The sequence below is a fragment of the Notamacropus eugenii genome, chromosome 4 (assembly GCF_028372415.1).
Source record: "Notamacropus eugenii isolate mMacEug1 chromosome 4, mMacEug1.pri_v2, whole genome shotgun sequence".
NCBI classification, from domain to species: Eukaryota; Metazoa; Chordata; class Mammalia; order Diprotodontia; family Macropodidae; genus Notamacropus; species Notamacropus eugenii.
The window spans coordinates 79,909,898-79,922,195 of record NC_092875.1 but is presented as its reverse complement, the minus strand read 5'-3'; the positions used below and the strand labels follow the sequence as shown (position 1 = coordinate 79,922,195).

General features: G+C 51.6%; 1 protein-coding gene across 1 annotated transcript; it reads right to left on the bottom strand.

Annotated features, from left to right (window-relative positions):
* Positions 1–1,185: 1,185 nt before the first annotated feature.
* S1PR2 (sphingosine-1-phosphate receptor 2) lies at positions 1,186–9,657 on the bottom strand. Its single transcript, XM_072602439.1, has 2 exons — positions 9,491–9,657; positions 1,186–3,810 (listed from the first exon to the last, which is right to left on the bottom strand). The coding sequence occupies exon 2, from the start codon at positions 3,701–3,703 to the stop codon at positions 2,651–2,653; it is 1,053 nt and encodes a 350-aa protein (XP_072458540.1). The 5' UTR covers positions 3,704–3,810; positions 9,491–9,657; the 3' UTR covers positions 1,186–2,650.
* Positions 9,658–12,298: the final 2,641 nt, after the last annotated feature.

Genomic DNA, 12,298 nt, shown 5'->3' with positions numbered 1-12,298 from the left:
GTCCATTCAGGGGGAATGGATGGAAGTAAAGATTAATAAAGGCTTTCCTGGCTTCACAACAGGCATTGTTCCTTTTTTAAGGAAAGCATGTTTCTCACAGTTCGGGGCTTGTAAGATGGGCTCATTTCTCACACCACCTTCATCCCAACCCCTGTCCCATCTGTCCTGAACTCTTTCAGAGGAAATCCATGGTTCACCCTTAGGAGCTGCCTCACACTATGCCCAGTGTAAATGGAAGGAACCAAGGAAGTTTTCCTAGGACCCAAGAAGGAGGCTTGACTGGGGAGAGGTTCTGGAGAGACCATTCACTATAGCTATACATCTGGAGCTTTTCTGTGACTGGAGTTGGCAGCCTTTACCTTCCTGTGAGGTTGAGGGGATGTGGGAGTGGTAGTAGTGGTGGTGGTGGTAGATGGGTAGAAAACCACTGCTCTTCTTTTCCCCCAAAATTCTGGTCTTTATTGGTGGCTGGAAAGGATGCTAGGGACCTGGATACCTGCGTTCTTCTCAGCTGTCCTTGGCAAGATGTGGTCCTGCCCTGTGCTTCAGTTTCCTCAGAATCCTCTATTGAGGCTGAAGAGGGCAAAAGGCTTTGTCCTAGAGGAATGCCCTGCTAATGGGGGGAGGTGGGGAGGAAATCTGTCTCTTCAGGGAGTGGCCCAATATGTATCAAACCAGCCTCCTGAGAACATGGTGTTCCTGACTTTCTCGAGTGTCCATTCAGCTCTCCTGTCCTACTGACAAAGCCATATGGAAAAGTCCCTGGATAGCAGTAAGTGGTAGGGATCAATAAAATCATTACAGTCAGTTTTCTTTGGGGGATGGCTATCCAGAGTGAAGGACAAGCCTGTGGGGGGGTCTGTCACTGACCTTCTGTTCTTAGAAGCACCAAGATCCTGTCTTTGGAGTATGGGGAGGGACCTGGCAGAAGCAAGAGAGGAGGAGGGTTTCTAGGGCAGCAGAGTCAACAAGTCAACAGGTAGCCTAGGGAGGCTGAGAAAAAAGGCAGGCTGGGGTTGGAGTGGCCTCTCCAGCTCAGACAGCCCCACCCCCCCCACCTCCCCCAGCAAGGAAAGAATGTGTGTGTAGAGGGGCCTACCCCTCAAAGCCTGAAGGATAAAAGTCTTATTTCGCCTTTAGAAGCAGTACCCAAGCAGAAGACAGGGCTCAAAGTGGAAACTCTGAGAGAAGTCAAACTGAACCATTTAATCAGCCCAAGGTCAGAGGCTGAGGGAAGGGAGAGGCATGAGGGATTTCCCAAGAAGGCAGACATAATACAGGGTTTGTTCCTCTCTCTTCTTTTTATCTTCATTGCAGTTGTCTTTGGCAAAAAGTCTCCTCTCAAGAGTCCTATTAGGAAGGACCCTTTTGCCCGATTAGTGGACTATAGGTAGCCAGCAAGATCCCTGCCCCCTCCCACCCCCAATGGGAATGACTTCCTTGTCATAACACAAAAAGCATTAGACGGGAAGGAGAGAACTGTTTCCCCCTCCCCTTGAGTTTTCAACAAAGACCAGAGAAACAAAAATGTGGAATATTCGAACTACAAGTCACTGAGGAAAAACAAGGGAGTGGAGGGATGGAGACACACATACACACACAGAAGCACTCGTACTCTCACAGGCATAAATATACATGGTCACTCGTACCGTTTGATTCCCTTTCATCCACAGGATTCCAGGTTTTCTTCTGCAGAGTTGGGGGTAGGGAGGGGGAGCAGCCTCAGGGCATTTATTCTTCCAATTTCATCTGACTTGAACTGGGCAATAGCCATTCTGCTAGGGTTAAAGGTCTCACATGTTCTAGGGGATTTGATACCTTGTGGGAGCTAGTAAAGGATGGATAACTAGGGAGGAAAGCTGGGAGTAGGGAACGGGGACTGAGCTTGGGGTCCACAGTGAGAGTAGCATATAACCCCCACAAGAGCTAACCCCAGCTTTTTCACCCCTAATATGGGATGTCAAGAATACTCCCCTATTCCCAAACTGGTCTAACAAGTGAGTCGGGGAGGTGACAGGAAAAGACCTCCAGAAGAACCTGGCTCCTAGGGGGAGGTCTTCAACAGACTGGCCTCCTCCCTGTTCCCCTAATCCTCCAAGTCAAGTCTTTGGGACCTCAGTGTCTTCTCTCTTTATTCTCCACCCCACAACAGTGTACTTAGCCACAGAAGCCCAAGAATGGTGCTTGGCAGCCCTCCCCCTTCCCATCTTGTGATTTCCCAGCATGTGGTGGGTGAGGAAGGGAAGAAGATATAACCGTCAGCTAAGATTTGGGGAAGCTGTGGACTTACTTGTACATTTGGAAGGACAGAGAGGGAGGAGTCCCTGAACCCTTTAGAAATTGGAAGGGAAAGGTGGAAATTAAAGGCACTGATATTTACACAAAGGAAGGAACAAGTAAGGGGGGTGATGATGGAAAAGATGAGATATCTACGGAAGCAATGGTGACAACTTAGGTCCCTCATATGTCTCTAATTTTATATCAGGCTCTTTGAGAAAGAGCAGTTTGTCCCACCTCATATCCTCAGCCTTCCAGAGATTGTGGACTCTGACCTAGCCCCAAAGAATCATTCCCTGTTCTGGTTACAATAAGCTCTATAGCACCTCCTTCTAACCCCACAGTCATATACACACACACATACACACACCCTTCACACCACTGTGTTTCCCTCCATGAATGTAGGTGATGTGGGCATCTGTGTGCCACGTTCTGGGGAGCTTGAGCTTCTAAGGGGCAGGAGGCAGCGCCCTGGGGTCCCTCCACGGCCCTGCCGGGTTCGAGGCCCCCAGCAGCACAGAGGCCGAAGCACCTCCCGCCGAAGATCTCTGCTTCGCCATGTATAAATGACAGGATTGAGCAGTGAGTTGAACGTGGCAAAGGCAAAGAAGTAGTGGGCTTTGTAGAGAATAGGGCAGGCACGGACAGGGCAGGAGGTGTCTAGCAGGAGTACAGTGAAGGCTGGCAGCCAGCAAACAATGAAAACACCTAGCACAATGGTCACTGTCTTCAGCAGCGCCAAGGTGTGTGGTCCAGCCAGCTCTGCATGACTAGAACGTACCACACAGTAGATGCGCACATAGAGGGCAACTATAGTCAACAAGATGGCAGTGAAGACAGTCACCACAAAGAGGACATAGGACTTGGCATAGAGTGGCAGCACTGTGGAGCAGGCATCCAGCTGACCTAGGCAGTTCCAACCAAGGATGGGCAGACCCCCCAAGGCCAGAGAGATGACCCAACAAGCCCCAATCAGTAGCAGCATCCGGCAGCTCTTGTCACTACCATACACCTTCACTTTTGCAATCGCTACATGCCGCTCAATGGCGATGGCCAACAGGCTGAAGACTGAGGCAGAAAGTGTGATGAAGGCTGAGCCCTCTCGAACAAACCAGAGCACAGGGGTCAGCTGCAGTGTTCGGGGGCCAGACAGCAGGGTATTAGCGATGAATGCTACACCAGCCAGCAGATCGGAGGCTGCCAAGTTGCCCAGGAACAAGTACATGGCTGAATGAAACTTGCTATTCCGGACAACAGCAGTCAGTACTAGCAGGTTTTCCAGGATGATGGCACAACAGAGCAGGACAATGAACACTGAGGCTGCCTGGCGGGATGGCGTGTCTGGGGGTACAGGAGTCTCCTTAGTGAAGTTGTAGTGTTCAAACACCTTGTCAGGATTCAGGTAATCTTCATAAGGGCTGCCCATGGCCAGCCCCCAGGTGGGGTGGGGTGTTGTCCCTCACCCCACCCCCCCACCCCTACCAAAAGCCAGATGAGACTCAGCAGTCACTTGAGGCCATGGGGTTGTGAGAGCTAGGGAAAAGAAAAAACAAATTAGTCACCAACCTGAGGGAACTTGGGGGGGACAGGATGATCTCTACTCCCACCCAAAGTCATAGATGATATGTTCTTGGATTTGGAGAGTAGGCATGCTACATTCTCCCCATACACACACACCCTGGGGCAGGAACAGTGGCCTTCACTCTTGGATATTTTGCCCAGTGGCCCATCATCAGGGACAGATCCTCATGGTCCAAGTGTGGTCTAAGAGATTCAGGGTGGCATCAGAGAGAACCTGATACAAATCTTCAGTATTCCCCAAATGTGCATCTTGCTTAATTCCACTTTTACTCATCACCGCTTCCCACCTGTTCTCCTTCCATCAAAGTTCAAAATTCAGCCTTGCCAGGAAACCCGTCCTTGACTCCGCTCTCTTTTCCCCCAATACCTATAGACTTCATTTGTACTAGTCTATTAGCACCAATGTGTACAGTCTTTTGCTGCTTTGTGTGCTCTGGGGATTTTATCAGACATAAATTCTCTTTCTTCACCCAAATTGTGAGCTATCTATAGATGTGGTCTTTCTCTTTACCCTCCTCCCAAAGTGCCCAGGTCTAAGTTTTTGTACACTGGAAGTACAACCTATGATGCTCCATAACTTCCTGAGAGAGGGTGATCATGGGCTAAAAGCACCATTGTTACGTACTCACCCTTGTTGCCTGCTCCCCATCCTTTCCCAGTTAGGACTACAACTCCATAACCTTAAATGCCTGCATGAATCAGGGTGATTCCAGGTGGGCAGAAGAGAGGCCAGAGTCTAGCTGAATCCTGAAACAGCTACTCATACATATTCTTTTCAGAGACTCTTCTATCCCTCTCTTTGTTTTCCTGGGCCCTCCAGGCCAAGAGCTTGAGTTCATCCATGCCCTTCTTTCTATGGAACTACTCTGAAGCTCAGGGTGATGCTCCACCCCCAAACTGGTAGGAGTCTGGTGGTAAAGATTTCCCTCTGGCCTTAGAAGGGAACTCTGATATAAGAAAGGGACATACACACTTTGTCCAGTTTCGTGCATTAGGGGGGGTGGGGATGAGGGGCTGAGTCAGGGAGGAGACAGCTCTTTTTCAAAAACAACTCTTTGTCATCAGCAGGATGGGGGCGGGAGTGGGGGAATGGGGGTGGAGGGTGAGCTCAGACAGGGTGTCCCAGGAGAATAGGCAGGAGGGGGGAGGACCCCTGTGCTGAGATATATTCCAGATGTGCAAGGCCTCTGGATTGGGGTGGAGCCCATGCTCTGGTCATATCCGGTCCAGGGAACTGATGAGGGAGAGAACACTAGGGGGATGGGCAGCATGAGGGAGATCACAGAAAAGGGGGAGACTGGAGAATGAGAACAAGTTGGGGGGAGTGTCCAGTCTTCAAATGAGAAATTTCCAAACACGGAAACGGAGACCTTGCTCGGAGCGGGAAGGCAAGATGTGTGGCAGGGACTATGTGGCCAGATTCTTGTAGAAGCAGGTATTGAGTCTTTGGCCCAACTCAGAACAAGAGGGGGCCTCATTTAGGTTGTACAGGGCAAGGGGAGAGGGGCGGGGAAAGAGAGTCTCTCTACAGAGAAAGCTCCCCAGTTCATCCAGTTTCATGCTCCCGGTCAGACCAGCCTCTCCCAAATAGGAGTGCAATTGTATCCCGCCCTTCTCCCCACCCCCACCCACTCAACTCCTCTCATCTCAGTAGGCTGTACTCTGTAACCCTGGGGCCTCCCCTTATGGACTGGGGGAAAGTGTTGGAGTGGCAGCCACCAACTCCCCCAAACTCCATCATGACAAGAAACAGGAGTCAGTGCCTTCCCTTTCTCTGGTAAACTAACACAGTCTGTCCCACAACCAGCCTCACTGTCCTAGCTCTTGAAAGTGCAGCAATGATCCTGAGAGATTATACCTACCTCTGAGACTGGGACTTTACCTTGTGAAGGTCCCTGTACTTTCTCACTAGTTCTGCTAGGAACCCATTGAACTGAGACTTCCCCAGACTGTCCAGTCCTCAGGGGCAAGACATGCCCAAGATTGAGGGTCCGGCGTGCATGATTGCTTTGGCTCTTGGCCTAGTTCTCTACTGTCTGGGGTAGGGAGGGGGGAAATCTGAGGCAGGAGAGAGGGCATCAGTCCTGGTTTGGAAACAGAGGAGGATTTGTCTGTCTCCCTCCCTGGACTGTGGCCCTGCCCAGCTCAGCTGACAGAGGCCCCTTGTTTCTAGAACTCAACCTTGGGCTCTGTGACGCCCTCTGCCAGATGGAGTTCAACCAGAGGCTGAACTTTGCTGGAGCCCAGGCCCCTCAGCTCAGTACAGAACTTACATGCTTGGCCTAAAGCTATGGGAAGAGTCCCACAAAGGAGCCAGTGCATCTTTTGATCTATTTCCCAGTCAGAGAAGTCTACTGCTTGATTCTTTCCTTTTCCAGAAACCTTATTGATGCACACTAAGTCCAGCTGGTGACAGCATTCCTTAAAATCCTCAGACTGATTCTATGGCTCTATTAAGAAGGCAAAGAGAAAACTCTAGGTTTCCTCTGAGGAGTGAATTAATGCCAATTTTAGACCTCTGGGTTGGATGGGATTGAGATGTTAACTAAAAGGACCAAAGCCCAAGTGGGCAACCCTAACCTTCTAGAACAACCGCCTTCTCAGATCCACTCCACTAACAAACCAATAAAAGTTCTATCTCTTTGAACACTTACTCCCATTGGTTGTTTTTATTATCATCTGATTATTTCTATCCTTCAGGGTGTAATGGACTGGAATGGAACTGTTGAAGTTCCCAGCACCCACAAGTTTTGTTTCAGTCTCAAAGTGAAGTGATAAGAAAGAGAGAGGCCACAGCCTCTACAACTTGCATATAGCCATAGTTAGCCACTTTCCAGAGCTCCAGAGATCCAAAGATTGACTGACAGTTGATTTCAGAAGGAAAATAATTATCTGTTAATGGATCAGTAGATTTCTCCTCTTTCCTGCTCCCTCCCAGACAGCAGTTCAGTTTTGCATGTAGGAAGTCCAGGACTGCCCTAAACATAGCCCTGGCCACTTACTGCCAGTTCCCACACCCCCCTATGCTGATCTGAACCTTTCCGGAAGTGAGTTCATCAGCTTCAGGGTCTCTCAGAGACCTAGGAAGCAGAGAAGTCACAGATGGGTAAACCAAGGCCCTGGCCCCCTGTATCTCCACTTCCCAATCTTATGGAAGAAACATCCTCGAGTTAGTATCACCCTTCCCTACCATCAGACTCAGTAGAATTCTCTGTGCTAGAGTTGAGACCCTCAGGTATGCAGGACTGGGGTTTGGGGGGAGAGTCAGGCAGATACAGGCAAAGTAACTAACCCCCCCTGGGATACAAGTTGAGCCAGACTCAGACAATAAGACATTTTCCCAGCCCCACCTCCCTCCTTGCCAGGATCCAGGCTCAGCTTTGCAAGAGTTAAAAATCTTTCCAGAGCTGGCTCCGGAAATTGCCAGACCCAAAATGGAATGAGGGGCCAGCAGGACAGAGCAGTCTAGGGAGATGGGAAGCGAAGAGAAAAGTCCAAGCCGCTTGGCCTGCGTTAGGGTTGCAATAGAAAGCCTAATGCAAGAGAGCGCCAGCCAAGTGCCTCCAGTCAGGGAGAGAGAAAGGGGATAGATCATCGTACCTCCCTTCTCCATCCACATCAGTTCCATAGGCCCAAGTCAAGTGGATACCTCTGACTGTTAAACACATCGTAATTCCGGAGGGAGCCTTTTCTGCTCTGGACCCGTGTATAGCCAAAGGGACTGACCAGAGCACCTGCCACAGAGCACATCCAACACCCGGCTCAGTGCATTAGGAGGCGCCACAGGGAAATGCCCATTAAGACAAGGAGAGATTCTTATCTGCCTCTCCGGATGCAGACGGCCATTCTCTGGTTCCCAGAGTACCTAGGCGGGAGCCGACTCCACAGGCCGACCCGAGAAACCCTCTAGGACCAGAAGAGCTTTCGGGCTGCGTATTGGGAGCCGAATCTGTCTATTTATACTTAGTATCTGAGGGGAGTGGGGGGTAGTTTGAGGAAACAGAATCTCTGTTTTCTTTTCGGTCCACAATACCCCAGCTAAATCCGAGTGCAAATCCATGGCGACGATGGCCCCGCCCTCACGGGGAGTCCACTTGTGCCTTATCGCGCCCCTGGAATGCTCGGTATCCGCACCGGGCCGCCCCGCTTATCTCCGAGGTTGTGGCCTTTTAGCCTTGGGTTCTCCTTCGGCTCTAGCTCAGGCCTTGCTCTTCTTCCAGGAGTCGGACTCCTTAGTTTTTCCCCGTGGGCGCGGCTGCGGCCAAGAGCCCAAATACCCCCCACCCCCGTATGACAAACCTAGCCGCCGGGTTCACTTTCCCCAGAGCCCAGCAAAATTCTAGGTCTGGGCACCGGGAGGGGGGGGCGGGGTAAAGGGGGGGAGCGAGAAGAGGAGGGGAAGAAGGAAGGAGGGGGCGGAACCAGGAGGATCTAGGGGAAGTGGCGAAGTGTCTGGGTCTCAGGGAAAGTTCTTCCATAAAGATAGGGAAGGGGGGTGGGGGGTGGGGAAGGGGAAATCGGGACTAGACGAACTCCTAAAAGTCGCCCAGACAGAGCCTGGCGAGCAGCTCCAGGGTCGAGACCCTAATATCCTTAGGATTCTTGGTAGAGACTAAGGCCATTCCACTCAGGACCACTTCCAGAGGGTTGCATCGTGGGCCCGGTGCCTGAGGAACATCAGACGGTCATAAGCCCCTTGGGAAAGTCCCCGCCGCCACTGCTGTGAGTCAGTCTCGGGTCCTTGGGGGCCACGCACGGAGCCAGGGACCAGCACACGCCGAGACACCCTCTGTGACACGCGCGCGTCCCCGGAGGTTCCTGGCAAAGCTTCTTTGATTCCATGTGCTTCTCGCTTTCCCTTCCGAAGTACGCCCCGCCACTCCGGGAAAGGGGAAGGAAACTGAGGCAGCAGTCAGCAAAGGAAGCCGAGAATCAGCCGGACAGACAGCCCTTTTTCTGGGAAAGTTGCCTAGTCCCGGATTCCTCAGTTCGGTGAACCTCAAAGGACCGTTTCCTCCCTCCAAATCACCGGAGTAGGAGCTCCAACCCGAACCCAGTGTGCGGGAGTTCCTCAGCCAGGTCCCGTCTGACATCTCCCGAGTCCCCAGGAACCCCATCCCCGCCCCCGTTCCGTGCACTATGAAAGTACAGATTCCGCCTCCGCCTCCACCTCCGTGCAGACTTCCTGCCATCCGAGAGGAGGGAAAAGGAGGGGAGAAGAGATGCGAGAAGGGGGCCAGAAAGGAGAGTAGAGGGGCTTCGGAGGACCAGGAGGACTCCGCCCTCGGATAAGAGAAGTGGGTGCAGAATTTCCCTCCGGACCCTCAAAGGGCATGTTCTGCTGCGGAGATGAGAGGGGAAAAGCGCTAGAAGAAAAGAGGAGGAAAGCCCCCTTTCCGTGCGACCGGGCGGTGGGCCAAGGTGGAGGAGGGGGGAAATCTATGTGTGCACGCGCCCTCGTTCGGCCACGGGGCCCCCCGCCCTTAGGTCCCATTGGCCCCGGTGGGCCTGGGACCCGAGCGATCCGAGCGAGGGGCTGGGGAGGTAGCCTGAGCAGGGTCCAGTGGGAGCCTGCTGCTGCCTCCCTCCTCTTTCACAGTGACAATCTCCCGCGCGCCGCCCGCACGCTCACCTGGCTCCTCCCGGGCCGGGCTCTGCCTCTGCCTCTGGAACCGCCTCCCTCCCTCGGCCGATGCGAGCCCCTAAGCCGGCCGGGGCCGGCCCAAGCGCGCAGTCCGAGTGCTCCGTGTCCCTCTTGCGCTCCCAAAGTGGACGCAGCTCGGGCTGGGGCTCCCCAGCCCGCCCCGCGGTGCCTGTGTCGTGGGGCGGGGAGAGCCACCGCCTCTGCAGCAGTTCGCTCCTCCCCGAGCCCTTCCCCCTTTTCTTCTTTCCGGACGCGGCTCCGCCACAGCCAATGTCTTCCAGATGTGGCTGAACCCCGCGCCTCTGGAGAGGTGGGAGGGAGGCCGGGGAAGGGGCAGTAGGAGAGAGAAAGACCGCTAGGATACAGGGGTGGGGTAGAGTTCGATTGGGGGAGAGAAATTGTTGGGGGGGAGGCACAAAAGTACATACCTGAGAAACTGAAGCAGCTACCTTCATAGCACATTCCCTTTCTGCCCAAGCTGTGGCAATCTGGGTGGAGGGGGGCAGAGGGAGAAAACTATGACTTCATTCTGGCCTTAGCTAGAATGTCACTGCTAACCTTCCCAGGGCAGTTCAAGGGACGTTGTCCCTTGTCACTCTCCCACTCGGAGCCAGGGCTCTAACCTGGCCCAAGCACTCTGAGCCAGAGAAAAGAGTATTTTTCCCCTCCTCCCCCAACCCACCAGGTGCCCACTTAAGTGGACATTCTTCCAACTCTCTGAAAACAGGATTGTTTCCATGACTTCACTGGTCCACTTTTCTACACCATCACTCGAATTCAGCCTCCTCCACTTTCCACCTCCCAGAGGTTTCCTGTTCTGGGATCTCCTGTTCTGAGGCCCTGCTGAGATTAGATTTCTCTTCTCTCAGCAGCCCACACTCAAATCAAACCCAACCTTCTCCCTGACTTCTTTCAAATTCTCCGTCTAGTAATTCAGAGGTTTCATTTTGTAGGTCTTTTTCCAGAGAGCCACCTGTAGTGACCTGGGAAGTGGAGGGGCCAAGGGGCACAGAGACATCTGACTTCAAAGAGTATACAGGCCATCGTAAAACTGGAGGAGAGACCTGAGGGAGTACAGAGAGGGACAAATGGGGGCAAATGGGAAGTGGAATTTGGTGGAGGGACCAAGGCTTCAATACACTGATTAGGTCATTGTTCTGAAATGGGTCTGCCCTCAGACCCAGACTCACTTAACGTTTATTTCCTCTGAACTCACTCAGGTTTGCTCAGTTAGGCCATCCTTTATCTCCTTTTCCCAGTCTGGAGCCCTATTTGATCCATAATTCTGATTAGACTCTCCCTCTCACTCTAGTCTGATTCAGCTCAGATTTTTAGTCTCCTCCCCTCCAGATGTGAGCCTTATCCTCAAAGTAGCCTGTTCCTTGACCCAAACACAGCCTCTACAGCCCCCTAACCTCCTTCTTTTCTGTCCTCAGCAGAAAGGTGTATTTTTTCCCCTTTATTTTCTCCCCAGAATAGACTTCTCTGTCCCATCTAATATGCTGCCTTGTTCAGCCTCAGTGTCCCGGTATTTTTTTTAAAGCCCCTGTAGATTTCTACTGTAACAGAAGTGCATGGGGCTAGGGCTGTAGGGGTTTAGAAGCTGGGAAGGTCACGACTGTCATCATGGAGGGACTGAGCCTGGACCATGTGGTAGCAGAGGAGTCAGACTGGGCTATGATCATAGATGTCAGATCTTGAACAGTTCCAGACTGGGCCTCTTTCTGGGGCCCACTTCAGGACATTAATCCTAGGAAACATCTGTAGCCAAAAGGAACAACCTTGAACCCAGGTGGTTGGAGTTTCCCTCTTCCTCATCCCTCCTTGCCCTGCCAAACAGGTAGACACCTGAGAATGATATAGAAAGATGAATTTTCTTGAGCGGATATCCCCTCACCACTTCAGGAACCTGAAAGCTGCTGAGGAAGTCACCCTGCTCCACTTCTGTCTACTGTTTTCAGTCATGTCATGGTAATTGCTTGCGGTTCACTGCCTCAGAGTACAGAAATGGAGAGGAGCGAGACTGTGAAATCACTTCTGCCCCAGACAGAGAGAGGATTCAGATTCTCTCTCCCTACAATGGAGACCAAGATTGACCCCCTCCCCCCACCCCAGTGGTCTTAAGAGACACACAGTCTCAGACTCTGACCCATACATTGACTGGCACAGACTCAGGACAACAAACACATAAACCCAAAGATACAGACACCCCTACCTACAGGGTTTTGAACTCAGACTCAACAACAATCCAATTTCTCAGACAGTCTCACAGAACTCATAGTATGTAAGATAGAAAGGTATAAGCTAGTAGAAGATAGTAGAAGGTTAAGTGAACCAATCAGGAGTAGTGAATGATGGTTTTTTTGTTTGTTTGTTTGACTGGGTTTGTTTTTTTTTTTGCAATTATGTTTAAGTGGCTTGTCTGGTGTCACACAACTATTAAGTGTCTGAAGTCATATTTGAACTCAGGTCCTCCTGACTCCAGGGCTGGTGCTCTATCCATTGCACCATTTAGATGACCTAGGTGACCCTGAATGATGCTATTTCTATGACAACTTGGAGACTAGATGTGGCTAACTGAGGGCTCCAGAGGTGTGTCCTTAGCTCAGAACTGTTCAGTACTGTTATCAATGACTAAGACAAAAATGTGAAGAGAATGGTTATCAAATTCATGGTTGATGTGAAGCTGGAAGTTATAACTCAAACAAGTCATAGATAGAAAGATGTGCCAAATCTCATCTTATTGAATCTAATAGGGATAAATGTGAAGTCTTCATTTGAGATTTACAGGTCCAG

Excerpts from the sequence above, each read along its gene's own strand:
- S1PR2 (XM_072602439.1), bottom strand. The coding sequence starts at position 3,703 with ATGGGCAGCCCTTATGAAGATTACCTGAATCCTGACAAGGTGTTTGAA.